Source organism: Pseudophryne corroboree, chromosome 9, assembly GCF_028390025.1.
Source record: "Pseudophryne corroboree isolate aPseCor3 chromosome 9, aPseCor3.hap2, whole genome shotgun sequence".
Classification (NCBI taxonomy): Eukaryota; Metazoa; Chordata; class Amphibia; order Anura; family Myobatrachidae; genus Pseudophryne; species Pseudophryne corroboree.
The window spans coordinates 449,966,657-449,982,858 of NC_086452.1; the positions used below are offsets into that span (position 1 = coordinate 449,966,657).

The window sequence follows — 16,202 nt, forward strand, 5'->3', positions numbered from 1 at the left end:
CAGCCAAGGTGTCATATATTGCCCTCAGGGCGCCCCCCCCCAGCGCCCTGCACCCATCAGTGACTGGAGTGTGAGGTGTACATGAGGAGCAATGGCGCACAGCTGCAGTGCTGTGCGCTACCTTGGTGAAGACCGAAGTCTTCTGCCGCCGATTTTCCAGACTCTTCATGCTTCTGGCTCTGTAAGGGGGACGGCGGCGCGGCTCTGGGAACGAACACCAAGGTCGGGTCCTGCGGTCGATCCCTCTGGAGCTAATGGTGTCCAGTAGCCTAAGAAGCCCAAACTACCACCTGTTTGGTAGGTTCGCTTCTTCTCCCCTTAGTCCCTCGCTGCAGTGAGTCTGTTGCCAGCAGATCTCACTGTAAAATAAAAAACCTAAAATATACTTTCTTTCTAGGAGCTCAGGAGAGCCCCTAGTGTGCATCCAGCTCAGCCGGGCACAAGAATCTAACTGAGGTCTGGAGGAGGGTCTTAGTGGGAGGAGCCAGTGCACACCAGGTAGTCCTAAAGCTTTCTTTAGTTGTGCCCAGTCTCCTGCGGAGCCGCTAATCCCCATGGTCCTTACGGAGTCCCCAGCATCCACTTAGGACGTTAGAGAAATTATGGGTGTTACGTTTTCCATAGTGTGGTCACAAGGCAATATAGCGAATGGGCCCAACATTTCATAGAGGACCTTCTCTCTTAAATTGGTGTCCCTTGCTTATTTGTAGCTAGGTCTGGGGAGAGAATGCCTGGGCTACATTATTTTTCTGTAATGCAGGAGTTAACAATGAGATTACCAGACGTTAGCTTTTATGTGGGCACAAGGTTTTAAAGAGGGAACTCTCCTTTTTCGGGAGATAGTACCCAAATCTTTCTAGGTTGAAGGTTTAGGGATGTATTCAATGTAAGTGTCGAATACATTCCGACATACATTTGTCAGAATGGATCAAAGGCCTATTTAATGGACGGCCCGGGGTCCTGTCCTGCCGCTGACAGCGGCGGCAGGGTATGCAGATAGCGCCAAAGCTGACAGTGGTGATGTCTGCGGCAACGGGGGGAGGCGCTGCAAAGTACCTCTCATCCCTGTAGCCCGTCGCACCGCTCCACGTCTCACCTAAACCGGACTTGTTTTCAAGTCATATTGCGTTTGTCGACAAATTAAGTGGATCGGCAGAATAGCCGCCGATCCACGTGTTTTTTACAACAAGTCGGGAATTCCTGACTTGTCGGAAAAAAAAATCAGCCCCTATTGAATAGGTCGGAACCCCTTCAGACCTAAATCAGTCAGAAGCTGCCGTCTTTCCGACAAGATGGCAGCTTCCGACTCTTATTGAATACACCCCTTGGCAGGACTTAAAATCACCCCCTTTTTCCATTTATTCCCTAAGTGACAATAGCACACATGCGCACACTGGCATAACTTCCTGATCCGACCAGTTGGCAGCCAGGGGAACCCACCAAGTCGTTTGTAATGGTGGGGGACAAGTTCTTTTCCCCACCGCTGCAGAGGACGAGTGGTGCTTATATAACGGAGGAGGATACCGTCTTGTAGCTGTAGCTCCTGTTTATATTACAGGTACAAAACACAGACCTGCACCATTACAATACCCCTCCACTCACTAACGCAGCTTTCCCCCCTCCCACCAATTACAGTAACTTACGACCAAGCCATTGCATACACAGAAATTACACAACTAGCTCTTCGGTCTAAAATAGGCCTGTCCACAGTTTTTCTATTAGGGAATGCTGGAACATGTAGTTGTATAGCTGTAGAGGCACAGGTTGACCAGGCCTGTTCTAAAGGCAACATGACAAATTTTTTTTTTTTTTTTATCAGGAGAGTTTTTCCTGGAAATGAAAACGCAAAGAGTTTAGATTCCCCCAATTTTACGCGACTCAATGACAGGACTCCCATCCCCTAAGAGACTTACGCTAATTGAAATTACACAACACGTTGGCAAGGAAACTGCTTGTATTTTACTAGAAAATTACAATAAATCACTCGTCAGAAATATACAGAAAGGCACTGTAGCGGAAGTTGTTTCCTGGATTACGCACTTAGACACAGGCCAGGCAGACATCTATGGAAGGACAGGCGACTTTATGGAGAAGCCTGTAAACGGATGTTAGGGTGTGCGTGGGTGTAAGAGAACACGAATCATGATAAAATTACCAGCGGCAATAACTCTAGAAGCTTCTGTAACAGTGAAGGTAAGCTATAGAGAAAGGTAGTATGTATATACAGATTGCGTCTTCCGTGCTGCCTTGTAAACGCGGCATTTATGTCCCAATATCGGTCATTTTCATAGGTGCAGAGCTGTCAGTGTTGGAGCGGCTCCGGCGGCACATGCCCCAGGTTTTACCTGCAGTCCATTAGCTGCAAAACCAGCAAATTCATTAAGAAACCCTCTTCGTCCAAGAGCGGGAAACGGCACGATATCACAATGTCCATCGCTCTTCCCGTATCCGATGCAGGCTCAGAACTGCTGTATAAGCAGCTTTTTTTTCACATCGTGCACAAATCTGTTCATCTTAAACAACTCGCTGTCATAGAAGGACGAGAGGTTGTGGATGTTTATCTGACGAGCCTATACGGGAAGAACAGGGAGTGAGGGTCAAATCCAGAAAACAAGGCTTTCAGTAAATGTTACATTAACGTACCCAGCATCGGCAAAAAATATCCTACTTGTTCCAGGCAGGGTCTCGCCATAAAAGGATTTAGAGAAGTGCCTAACCTAAATGGGCAAAATATGCGCAATGCGAAGAGCAGACGTGTAATTGAATCTACCCCTAAAGCTAACAAGTGTCCTACAAAGGCCACCGGGGGAAGAGTGGGATTTCATTTGCTTCCAAATCCCCAAAAGACCGTATGAAAGTAAATTTCTGGTTTTCCAAACCCCCTTAATGTCCCAGCTATCAGCATCTTACAGCCAGCCCCCTTCCCCCAGATATGAGAAGTGAAGCAGGATCATCACTACAGCAACCTGTGCAGATTTCACACATCAGATAACACTAAGGAGGACAGATGAAGTGGAGCACGGAGGAAATTGGCATGTACAGCAATAGGATCATCATCTTACATGACAGTCATTACTTCTGCAGAACCATTAGGCAAGGCCCTTTGCATGCTGCTGTACTGGACAAGGTTCCGCACACTGGTACCTGCTGTCCGTAGCTACTCTGGTTATCTATATGGTGGTGCAGAGACATCCTGAGCCAAGATATCACGGGCTGTGGGAAGCAGCATCCTGCATCAGCAAAGTACAGACCCACTTCTGTGGTCATGAATTCTGCCATCTCAGCCGGTTCCTGTACGCAGCTCATTAAGCAGCCATGCTGGTAGCACATTAACCGCTTAGACGCAGGAAAAAGACACTAACCTCTGCTCCGGAACACCTCTGAGAGTTTTTTGCCCAGCGTGCCCAGGAACATAGAAGCAGAACGGCAACTTATTTACACGGATAACAGAAAACGGAGCACGGGACAGACGCAGGAACATTTAAAACGTATTCCGCACATTTATATCTACTTTAGTCCGTCAGCCAGCTGTCCTGGCTAGAGAGAGGACCGCAGGACAATATACTGCCATGAAGATTTCAGGTCCAAAACTGGACTTGCTCTTAAGTGACCCCAAAAAAGGCAGAAACCTCGGAGCACTCACCTTGTCCACAAGGTCTTTCTCCGACACCTCTATCGTGTCTTGCTGCGCCCCGTAGCGGTTTCTCTGGTACGTCACCTGCTCAGCCACAAGCTGCTTAAGTATGAACAGGAGCAGCTCATTGTTGTCTCTCCTGAACGACAAGTAGCGGGCAAAGGTCTGTATTTAAAGACACAAAAATTCACATTAACATTCTACAGGCAGTTGTGGAAGGGGGGAGAGGTCCTGAGTCTGTAGAGATCTATATAAAGACTCCAGCTTCTCTTAAAGCGGACATAAGCCAAATCTTCAAGAAATGGTAGTTGAGAAGTTGCCCATAGCAACCAAACCACTTCTGTCATTTATCTAGCAGTCCATAAAATGCTAAAAAGTTGATATGGACATCTTCATCTCTCTCAGAGGTTTGATACATATTCCCCCCCCCCCCCCCCCCCCCCAACAGTGCCCTCATTGAAGGATTTCCTTAATGAGCGCACCATCAGTTAAACCAATTTGAAGTTCATCTGATCTACGTTAATCCAATTGTGACCCAGCGAGGAGCGTTACAACACAAACGTAGTTAGTTGGTGCCTGAGGAAAGTTTGGCATAACACCCAGCGCACAAGAGACATTTATATCAGCTATAGAAGGTTTTGTTTTTTTGTTTACACAATACAGTTCTTAGTATCAAAAAGCAATCACCTTCCGCATACTCCGCATAACACTGAACTTCTGCGTGTCAATGAAGCTCTCCAGCATCACCCTGATGGCCATATTCACATCGTCCTCCACCACGTAATCTCTCAGGTGCATGCGAGCGTGCGCCTCCGCCATACGAAGCATCGATTCAATGTGTCGCACCGTGATGGGAATACTGCCGGTCGCCTGCAGGGGGACAGTAAAGTGTTACCGACATGATAGAGGAAGAAGGGAAACAGTCACTTTATCAACAATTATATCGAGAACGCAGATAGGAAAATTCCAGTGTCTTTATACTGGCACTGCTAGAATGCTACTTAAAGAATCCTAACATTATACATAATTTTATATTGCGCGCTCTCCCTCTATGGACCCTGAAGAAGAAAATGCTTAGGGGGGAGTCCAAGGGTTTTCCCCAATAGAGGACCCTCCTTGAACATTAGGAGAACGACAAAACCTGTACTTAGAAATACAATCAACATGTAACAGCACCACCTACTGGAGAAAAGTTAGAACAGCATCGCTAGTACTCAGCTGACCCTCATGGTGAAATGTTCCCATGACTGTGGCCCCTCTCTACGTACAGTAATACCGACGATAAAGCACCCACCATGGACTCTTTCCGGAGATCACTGTACATTTTAGCCACTTTGTCCTGGTCCATCTGGTTCAGCTTGGGGTGGACCTTCTCCTTGGCATATATGACGTATTTCTTCAGCACCTCCTGAGGCAACGGATCTACCCCAAACGTATTGGGCAAAACCAGTTGTTCTGCATCCCCGTTGACGGCATCCTTGTTGCTAGGATGGTGCTTGATATGGCTGCTAACCACAAACCGTGCCAACATTTCATCCTGAAATAGAAAGCACAATCTACTTGTTGCAGAAACCGCTAAAGATGCTCAAATCAACTGTAGTTTAAAAGGTTCAATGATAAGAGATTATTTACTAAAACAATCAGAATTCAGGTTATACCATTTCTTCATGACAAATTGCACATAGGGGGGCACCAGGAGACAGCGTTTGGGAGGGGGTGTGGATCATAGGGTTGACACCTGAAATAGGCAGACATGGAAAAAGGACAATTTTTTTTTGTATCCCCTCGCATGGTTCGCCATGCGTCGGGCAAGGTTACTATTCCCAATCGTAGTCAATGTGGAGCTTAAAGTATTAAAAAAAAATATTTTTTGTAAACCTCATGTCAACCTTTTCATGTGTCGACCTTTGCCATTAGACCTGGTGACTATCTCAACCGAATGCATGTCGACCAATAGTGGTCGACCTAAAGACCGGATGCCATTTGGGGACTGGTTCCCTAATGTACATGCCAGAAAGCTAAATGGTCAGTCAATTAATAGAGGCAGCACTGGCGTGAATTGATCAAACACTAATTATTCTCTGCCCATGTGTATAGAACACAATGTTCAATTTGCAGAAAACCAGGGTCTAGTATTTAATACCAAACTTATGTAGAACTAGACCACTATATAAGATAGGCCGGCACTTACAGACCACAGCCTTCAGAAGCACGTTTGGGCCTCCCACCAAAACAAAAAAAAAAAAAACAACAACAACATACTGAATAATTTTAAGTTATGGGAAGGGGGGGGGGGGCGGCAATACGGCTCCTGCCAGCACCAAACTAAACTGGCTAGCCTAGGACTAGGGGACGATGGACCAAGGTATTCTGGGAGCTAAAGCTTTTAGCTCTTTGGGGCCCAGTCCTCTCCAACCACCTACACCCCATGGTTTCCCTCTAGATCCCCATGGACCCTGAAGAGTAAACAGTGTGGGAACGTTAGACAAAAATGTAAAGGTCTAACTGTGCAATATGAAAATTAGAACTTTTAGCACAATTAAAGTTTCAATTCCCAAAACCACGCAGTTACCTGAACAGGATCCACGGTGTCTCGCACCACACAAAGGATGTCAAATCTGGACACTATGGGCTCAGTCAGATCCACGTTCTCGGAGAAGGTTAAAGATGGATCGTAGCGGCCACCTGCAAAAGCAAAACCGGTCTTGTATAAACACATTCGGTGAAGATTTAAAGATCTAGTTGTGAAGAGATAATTAGGAGAAGGAAAGGCTTACCAATGGGGTTGGAGGCTGCGATTATAGTGCAGCGAGCCTGTAAAGAGGTGACAATCCCAGCCTTGGAGATGGAGATGCTCTGCTGCTCCATGGCTTCGTGGATACTTGTTCTGTCCTGATCATTCATCTACAAGACAAACCTTGTAATGAACAAATGGCATTAACACGAAACTGCAGCAGCCGCCAATAAGCAACTCCTGAGCAATTGTCATCTACGTCGTCTGCTTTGTATCTGGAGAATGAGTCTTTTTTTTTTTACCCAGGCAACACTGAACACTTACCTTGTCAAACTCATCGATCAGACACACGCCTCTGTCCGCCAATACAAGAGCTCCAGCTTCCAACGTCCACTCCTTGGTCACCGGGTGGCGCTGGACGTAGGCCGTCAGACCCACAGCTGAAGCTCCTTGGCCTGTCGTGAACACCGCTCTGCTGGACACTTTCTCTATGTACTTCAGAAACTGGGATTTGGCCGTCCCTGGGTCACCACACAGCAAGACGTTGATGTCCCCACGGACTTTGTGCTTACCCCCTGTCATGGACAAAACATATAAAGTTACCCAGACATCTAATTTTGTTTCCTATTGCTGTGCAAATCTTATTATAACATAAGTTATTTAACAGTTTACAATCTCTATATAATAAGTCTCAACACTACCCAGTAGCTTTACAATACTTTTGATGCAGTCAGTAGTTTGGCAACTGGATACATTGTTGCTAATTACCACTGTAGAGATACGAAGTATCAGCCTAAATGCTGCCAAATAGACACAATTTAAACTTTTTTTTTGTTTGTGTGTCTGCAATGCCTTTTAGCGCACAGAATTTACGGGGTTAATAAAATCATGCAGTTGTATACACACATATACAATTTATAAGAGGCCGCGCAAAAAAAAAAAAACGTAGCTCCCACATTGCAGACAAATGGGCAGTAGGCTGTCTGTCCTCAGCCGTCTATACGAATCTTCTCTGGAGAAAGCCCAGAGAGAGGACCAGCTCCCTCGGGCACATTTTTCAAACTGGTCTGTAGGAGGGGGGGCGGGGCATAGAGGGGAGGAGCCAGTCACAGTTCTTAAGAATTTAAAGTGCCAGCTCCACCTAGCCACCATCAAGACCTTCCAGTGTCCCTTAGTGGATGAAGGAGAAACTGGACAGCAGTTTGGTATATTCTACGTCTTTTACTTACATACCTGGATTCTTTGGCTCTCCCCCGAACATAGCAAGAGCCAAACCCCGCTTGATGTCCTCATGTCCGTAGATGGACGGAGCAATGCTGGCGAAGATCTTCAGGAGAAAGATGACGAGCTTGGTTATTGGCAGTTCACCAGGTAACGTAGCACAGCAAGCTTTAAGCCACCACTAGAGGACCAGACATCCCCATAAACTCCGCACCCCTCACCTTCTCTCCAATACGTTCATCTTTGGAAAGCGCCACTATGGCTTTCACATCCTCGTCCGTCAGTTCTCCCACCGCCACTTTGTCATCTCTCTTCGTGATGTGGTTGGCCATAATGACTGTAGCGAACACAGGAAAACCGCTGGCTGTGTTAAGGGACCCATCGTAATTGTTGTGGTAGATGCCGGTCAGTTCCTGGAAAACAGAAGGTGGTTACACTTGTACCTTCAAGCAAGAAGACACGTACCTCCGTTTGACGCCAACTTCCCTGCACAGATAGGAAAATATTTCCTATTACAACGTACTCTCTGGAGTAGGACATTTCTGTACTACAGATTAGTTGCAAGGGGCGCTTTTCCTCAATTAGGCCTGGGCATGAAGATCACGATTACAAATCACTTACTATTTCATCCCCTGGTTTACAGCTGTCCACCAAGTCCGCAAGCAGGACGGCATCTTTGGAGCGAGGAAGCCGTCCAGCTGCCACCTTGCCTGGGCTCTCCTGAATGGTGATGCGCTGGTAGTTCTGGTACACAGTCTGGAAAGGAAAGAAAGAAAAAAAAAAAAAAAAAAAAAGCAATATGCCAGCGTCAAAAATTTGCAGATGGATTTTAAAAGAAACCCTTAATCGATGCAAAAAAAATAAATAAAAAATTCTGGCCTTTTTATATGGCAGCTATAATACCAAACGTACAGCTTTTAACTCTTATTGGGGCACAGTTTTAGGTCAATATTAGTCAAGGTCCTATATTTAGTTTTAGACATTCCGATTTAAGCTAAAGACACAGATCTATGACCAACCTCCTCCATGTTGATCTCAAATGGTCCAAGGGACTGACACTCCGGACAGGAACCCGGCTTCACCTCCTGGTTCTGAGACTGGAAGAAAGGCCCCAGGATAAAGTTGCACTTGTTGCAGTTGTACTTCACCATGCTGAGTTGCGGCAAGACTCCCGTGCAGCAGGTCACCACCCCACTGGTCCGGATCAGTTGATTCAGATGCAACTGCCTGATGCGAGCAAAGAGAAAGCCAATCAGACAGCAGCAAATCTTGTATGCGCACTCTCTCACACAGATCATACAGGTTGTTACTAAACTAGTACAAAAATTCTATCAGAATCCTTTAACTACGATAGGAAAGTTCCGCTACAGACCTGAGCGATCGCAACTCTTCTACCAGCGGCAGGTGAGAGATGCGGACGTGAATCTCGTGGGCAATGCGGTCATATTTGGGATACATGACTAAGACCACCTCCTTCGCGGCCTCATCGAAAATCTTCAACATTTCAGCAGGGGCCTCTGGGAGGAAATAAGCCAGGACATGCTCACGGGCTGCCAGATCTTCATAGTTCACCACCAGACTCTCCTTGTTGTCTGAACCGGAAACAAAAACACATCAGGTCCTCAAAAAGCATCTTACAACCTATATGTATCTTCCTACCCAAGAACCAGAGAAAGCCTAAGGCCACTATGGGATAGTCTTCCTATACATGTAACGGCAGCAAGCCAGAAGAGTGAGAAAGGAGACGCGGTTACCTTTGCACATATCGCTGATCTTCTCCTTGAAGACGTTGTGCCCGTGTTCATCTACGTGGGTTCTCAGGAAGTTTTTGAACCGGTGGTAAATCTCCAAGCGCGTGGCCGCCATAGAGACCCACTCCCTCACAGTGTGGCCCTTCATGTCCTCCAAATTCTCAATACTTTCGATCATTTCTTCATCCTCATCCGGGACGCCCTCTGCGGCGCGTTCGGCCAGCCTGCGTTTCCGCGCCGGGCGATCGTCCTCCTCATCGTCGCTATCTATTTACGGAATAGACAGCTTTGTTCGTACAGTGCGGCACCTGCCATTTACACAATACTACCCCCAGATAAACAAGAGAACGAATAACACCAGGGGGTGAGAATGAATAACCCCAGGGGGGTGTACTTGACGCAGCCGATCATGCGTCAAGTGCACTAACGGAATGGGCGAGTATCTTTCTCCATCCCCAAAACCAGTGGTCCGGCCACCAGAATACAGGCGTTCCGATACTTAGGAGTGGTGTTTTGATATTAAGAAATGTATTTATGTCATTTGCTGAAGGCAATAGATCTAGATTACAAAACGCTGCATAGGGAACTATGCTGTCAGGAGCACCGGCATACAGGCTTTTATTCATAGGCGTGCGCAGCAGATTTTATTAGGGGGTGCACCATCGGAGGGGTGTGTCTAGCACCGCCTTTTGGGCGTGTCTAGCACCATCTATTGAGGTCAACGCAATATAAAATATCCACCCTTGTACCAATCCTAATAAAGCAGATACATTGTCAGATGTTGTGGTGTGACCAAACAAACACCCCTGATGGCACTCACTGCAATTACAGTGCTCCTCCCCAGCCTGGTCTGGCTCCCCCTCTCTTTCCCCTGCAAGCTGCAGCAGCTTACTTACAAGTCAGTCACTCACTGACACTGACAGTCGCAGACTAGTACTGCTGCTGCTGGAAAAATGAGTGACGTGTCAATGTTGCTGCCGACCGCCTGCCAGTATTGAATTTGTCTTCCTAAGAGGAACGCTGGCTGCATGCTGCTCCTCATCAGTGGCTGGCGTTGGCATAGCATAGGAGAGAGGTGGGCATGTGGCGGGTGGGCGTGCGAGCAGCATGACGTAATGATATCACACTGTTTTTGTACATGGAGGTGGAGCTGGGAGTTTGAAAACAGGTGGCAGTGGCACTCTTTATTAACCCAGGCGTCCGGTCAGTAATGCAATCCTGACAGGGTGCAGCGCAAAGGGGACAGTAGTCAGTCTACTCGGCGAATTCTGCATCAGGCATATGAGATCGGGGTGCCAGACATTATGGGGTGCCTGTGCGCACCAGGCACCCCCCCTGCGCACACCTATGCTTTTATTGAACGTACCATAAAGAAGCCCTCTACGCATGCGGCCCAAATCATGGCCCATTTCCCGATCTCTCATTCTCATTGCCTGTTCCGCAGCTCCCCTCTGACTGGCCGTCAGGCTCTCTACATCTTCGTCATCCAGGCCCTCTGCCTCGTACACATCCAGTTCGGAGATGGGGCGATAATCCCTGGAGAACCCCCCCAAAACAAAAAACAGATTAATAATAATAATAATAATTATAATTATTATTATTATTATTTAAAAAGCCACTTTAAAAAAAAAAAAAAAAAAAACACAACAAGGGAAGATTTATTGAACCTTGGAGATAAAGGGAAGTTGCCCATAGCAACCAGCTTCTAACTCATTTATTCAGCACAACCTGTAAAATGAGTTAGAACCCAATTGTTTGCTGCGGGCAACTCCTCCACTTTATCTCTCTCCAAAATCAGATAAATCTCTAGCAGAGCTTCAAATCAAGATGACAAAGTAGAATTTGTCATGAGCTTAAAATCGTCACCTTTCCATGCCATCGCCAATGAGCTCCTCCCCATCATCTTCCTCCTCGTCCACCGGTAGGACTTCATCCCCTATGAGGCCTTCAGATTCATCCTCAAAAGGGGGAAGATCCCGGCCAGGACTGGACGTGAGCCCGTCTCCGCGTCTGGATCCGGTTCTGGGGCTTGTCGCAATGCTGAATGACTCTGAAGAATCCTGCAATGCACGAATAACACAGTCTGCTATGATGGATTATACAGATAATACTCAGAAAGCAATACACTGTTTGCAGAAAGAACGCACCCCTGTCAGATGCCATCTGCACCCCCAAATAATTTAACTTTTCTATAGTCAATGACACCGCAGCTCCGAACTACTGCAACTGGGTCTGCCCCATCAGTCCAGTAAGGGGAGAGACTTCTGGGGCACACACCAAATAAACAGACCAAGAGCTCTATTCAGCAAGAGTTATGAAAATCTAATTCCACGCTACGCACGTGCAATACTAAATCTGAACCGCAACTATGCATGGCGCACGGAACAGAGGGGGATAACAGTGACGCTTCTCATCACTATACACGGCGCGGCTGCACGGACCCAAGTGTGAGCTGCAGGAATAGAAGCACAACAGAGAGGGATAAATGGGATTTCTCTGCACTTCTTAGGTTAGTACATATGGAGATAGGGAAATTACAGCTTTCCCAGGTACTTCATTACAGAGAACGCCTTATGCTGCATCTACACATACCCCCTCCCCCAGCTGTCAGCCACCTTTTGTAGCACTACAAGTACCACATCACTGTACAGCAGGCCATTGTTATTGCATTATTTATGCATTATTACCCACAGCGAGCTATGGCAGGAGTTGGCAATGTATGACTCTCCAGCTGCTGTAGAACTACACATCCCAGCATGCCCTGATAGTTTTACAGCATGTTCCAAGAGTAACTCTGTGGCATGGGCATGCTGGGAGAGGTAGTTCCACAGCAGCTGGAGGGCCACACATGGCATACCGCTGCTAAGAACAGGTAGAAACATTTAAAGGTCTGTAGACATCACAGTCTCTGTGCAGTATGCTGAGACTTGTAGTCCCACAGCAGCTGAGGACGCTCACTCACCGCCATGCTGAGGCTGTAGGTGCAGAGAGGAGCCGCTCAGTCTGCCTTGTCCCGTGCTGCTGCTGATGGGGGGGATGCTGCTGCTGCTGCCGGCTTGGCGCGAAAACTCCACGTGACCAGCCCAAGCCCGCGAAAATCTCCTCGTTTGCATGAGCCCCGCCTACTATGTCATTAATATGTATCGTGAAAAGGGCGTGGTATGGTGATTCCGGGCGGCCCATAGGTTGTGGCGGGAAACGGGAGGCGACGCTCCGCCCTTCGCCATAACAGCGGCCAATGTAGTTGGGGGCGGGTTGTGGTGTAGGCTCGTGGAGGAGTGTCGGCGGGTAGGCCACGCCCAAAAAGGCGACGGGAACGGTTTACCTCTCGCAGCTGAGGCAGCCAATTGGTAGGCGGGGCTGCATCACGTGGCATTGGCCCACCAATGAGATAGATACTCCTTGAATGTAAATCGTCCATCATGAATATTAATCAGATTGACACTGTACTAGAGATGGTCATCGGTGGGTTACCCATCGATGGTCACCATCGATTGTACCAATGATACTGTGGTTTTTACCCATCGATAATAGCAATTTAAATCTGATTACACACACTTTTTTTTTTTTACAAAAATAGAGTCTAAATTTATATTTTTCTAATAAAAATAAATATTTCACATTTTTTGAATTTTTATTTTTATATAATTCTATAGTTTATACCAGTGGTTTCCAAACTTTTTTGAATCACGGGGCCCTAGAATATCAGAATTTTTTTTCACGGCACCCCTAGGCAAAAAAATTCTTATTGAGAAATGTAGAAAGAAATATTACATTAAGTAGATAGCGTTTATAGTGATGTGCACCGGAAATTTTTCGGGTTTTGTGTTTTGGTTTTGGGTTCGGTTCCGCGGCCGTGTTTTGGGTTCGGACGCGTTTTGGAAAAACCTCACCGGAAATTTTTTGTCGGATTCGGGTGTGTTTTGGATTCGGGTGTTTTTTTCAAAAAACACTGAAAACAGCTTAAATCATAGAATTTGGGGGTCATTTTGATCCCATAGTATTATTAACCTCAATAACCATGATTTCCACTCATTTTCAGTCTATTCTGAACACCTCACACCTCACAATATTATTTTTAGTCCTAAAATTTGCACCGAGGTCGCTGGATGGCTAAGCTAAGCGACACAAGTGGCCGACACAAACACCGGGCCCATCTAGGAGTGGCACTGCAGTGTCAGGCAGGATGGCACTTCAAAAAAATAGTCCCCAAACAGCACATGATGCAAAGAAAAAAAGAGGCGCAATGAGGTAGCTGTGTGACTAAGCTAAGCGACCCTAGTGGCCGACACAAACACCTGGCCCATCTAGGAGTGGCACTGCAGTGTCAGACAGGATGGCACTTGAAAAAAATAGTCCCCAAACAGCACATGATGCAAATAAAAAAAGAGGCGCAATGAGGTAGCTGTGTGACTAAGCTAAGCGACCCTAGTGGCCGACACAAACACCTGGCCCATCTAGGAGTGGCACTGCAGTGTCAGACAGGATGGCACTTGAAAAAAATTGTCCCCAAACAGCACATGATGCAAAGAAAAAAAGAGGCGCAATGAGGTAGCTGTGTGACTAAGCTCAGCGACCTAAGTGGCCGACACAAACACCTGGCCCATCTAGGAGTGACACTGCAGTGTCAGGCAGGATGGCCCTTGAAAAAAATACTCCCCAAACAGCACATGATGCAAAGAAAAATGAAAGAAAAAAGAGGTGCAAGATGGAATTGTCCTTGGGCCCTCCCACCCACCCTTATGTTGTATAAACAGGACATGCACACTTTAACTAACCCATCATTTCAGCGACAGGGTCTGCCACACGACTTTGACTGAAATGACTGGTTGGTTTGGGCCCCCACCAAAAAAGAAGCAATCAATCTCTCCTAGCACAAACTGGCTCTACAGAGGCAAGATGTCCACCTCATCATCATCGTCCGATTCATCACCCCTTTCACTGTGTACATCCCCCTCCTCACAGATTATTAATTCGTCCCCACTGGAATCCACCATCTCAGGTCCCCGTGTACTTTCTGGAGGCAACTGCTGCTGGTGGATGTCTCCACGGAGGAATTGATTATAATTCATTTTAATGAACATCATCTTCTCCACATTTTCTGGAAGTAACCTCGTACGCCGATTGCTGACAAGGTGAGCGGCTGCACTAAACACTCTTTCGGAGTACACACTGGAGGGAGGGCAACTTAGGTAGAATAAAGCCAGTTTCTGCAAGGGCCTCCAAATTGCCTCTTTTTCCTGCCAGTATACGTACGGACTGTCTGACCAGGGCCGGTTCAAGGGCGCTCTGCGGCCCGGGCAGGAAGGGGGCGTGGCCTAATACAGGGGGCGTGGTCAGTTACGCCCCCTGTACATTGCTAGCGCCGCTATGCGTCTAGTTTCCCTTCGTGGAGAGGACCTTTGCTGTGCGGTGCGCGATGACGTCATCGCGCACCGCTCAGCAAAGTTACTCTCCACGAAGGGAAACTAGACGCATAGCGTCTAGTTCCCTTCACAGGAGGCGGACGGGGACGGCAGCGGGCAGCGGAGGCGGACGGGGGACACAGCGGGCAGCAGTGGCGGATCTTGCCACGGTGCGGCGCCCTCCGGAAGGCGCCAGCGCCCTCCGGAAGGCGGCGCCCGGGCAAAAGTCCTGCTTGCCCGTGGCAAGATCCGCTACTGTGTCTGACGTGCCTACTTGGATGCAGTCACTCATATAATCCTCCACCATTCTTTCAATGGTGAGAGAATCATATGCAGTGACAGTAGACGACATGTCAGTAATCGTTGGCAGGTCCTTCAGTCCGGACCAGATGTCAGCACTCGCTCCAGACTGCCCTGCATCACCGCCAGCGGGTGGGCTCGGAATTCTTAGCCTTTTCCTCGCACCCCCAGTTGCGGGAGAATGTGAAGGAGGAGCTGTTGACGGGTCACGTTCCGCTTGACTTGACAATTTTCTCACCAGCAGGTCTTTGAACCCCTGCAGACTTGTGTCTGCCGGAAAGATAGATATAACGTAGGTTTTAAATCTAGGATCGAGCACGGTGGCCAAAATGTAGTGCTCTGATTTCAACAGATTGACCACCCGTGAATCCTGGTTAAGCGAATGAAGGGCTCCATCTACAAGTCCCACCTGCCTAGCGGAATCGCTCTGTTTTAGCTCCTCCTTCAATGTCTCCAGCTTCTTCTGCAAAAGCCTGATGAGGGGAATGACCTGACTCAGGCTGGCAGTGTCTGAACTGACTTCACGTGTGGCAAGTTCAAAGGGTTGCAGAACCTTGCACAACGTTGAAATCATTCTCCACTGCGCTTGAGACAGGTGCATTCCACCTCCTTTGCCTATATCGTGGCCAGATGTATAGGCTTGAATGGCCTTTTGCTGCTCCTCCATCCTCTGAAGCATATAGAGGGTTGAATTCCACCTCGTTACCACCTCTTGCTTCAGATGATGGCAGGGCAGGTTCAGGTATTTTTGGTGGTGCTCCAGTCTTCTGTACGCGGTGCCTGAACGCCGAAAGTGGCCCGCAATTCTTCGGGCCACCGACAGCATCTCTTGCACGCACCTGTCGTTTTTTAAATAATTCTGCACCACCAAATTCAAGGTATGTGCAAAACATGGGACGTGCTGGAATTTGCCCAGATGTAATGCACGCACAATATTGCTGGCGTTGTCCGATGTCACAAATCCCCAGGAGAGTCCAATTGGGGTAAGCCATTCTGCGATGATCTTCCTCAGTTGCCGTAAGAGGTTTTCAGCTGTGTGCGTATTCTGGAAAGCGGTGATACAAAGCGTAGCCTGCCTAGGAACGAGTTGGCGTTTGCGAGATGCTGCTACTGGTGCCGCCGCTGCTGTTCTTGCTGCGGGAGGCAATACATCTACC

The 16,202-nt window shown here is 47.6% G+C and overlaps 1 protein-coding gene across 1 annotated transcript; it reads right to left on the reverse strand.

Annotated features, from left to right (window-relative positions):
• Nucleotides 1-1,936: 1,936 nt before the first annotated feature.
• On the reverse strand, nt 1,937-12,453 carry MCM2 (minichromosome maintenance complex component 2). Its single transcript, XM_063941184.1, has 16 exons — nt 12,303-12,453; nt 11,207-11,400; nt 10,707-10,876; nt 9,344-9,607; nt 8,962-9,181; nt 8,609-8,816; nt 8,211-8,345; nt 7,811-8,002; nt 7,602-7,695; nt 6,693-6,943; nt 6,412-6,538; nt 6,207-6,319; nt 4,929-5,171; nt 4,322-4,504; nt 3,644-3,799; nt 1,937-2,570 (listed from the first exon to the last, which is right to left on the reverse strand). The coding sequence occupies exons 1-16, from the start codon at nt 12,306-12,308 to the stop codon at nt 2,460-2,462; spliced, it is 2,667 nt and encodes an 888-aa protein (XP_063797254.1). The 5' UTR covers nt 12,309-12,453; the 3' UTR covers nt 1,937-2,459.
• Between the last annotated feature and the right edge of the window lie 3,749 nt (nt 12,454-16,202).

Bases quoted from the DNA above. Each gene is read 5' to 3' on its own strand.
- MCM2 (XM_063941184.1), bottom strand. The intron at 8,346-8,608 runs GTTGGTCATAGA...TTTCCTTTCCAG, and splicing joins TTGAGATCAACATGGAGGAG to ACTGTGTACCAGAACTACCA. The intron at 3,800-4,321 runs GTGATTGCTTTT...CTTTAAATACAG, and splicing joins TTATGCGGAGTATGCGGAAG to ACCTTTGCCCGCTACTTGTC.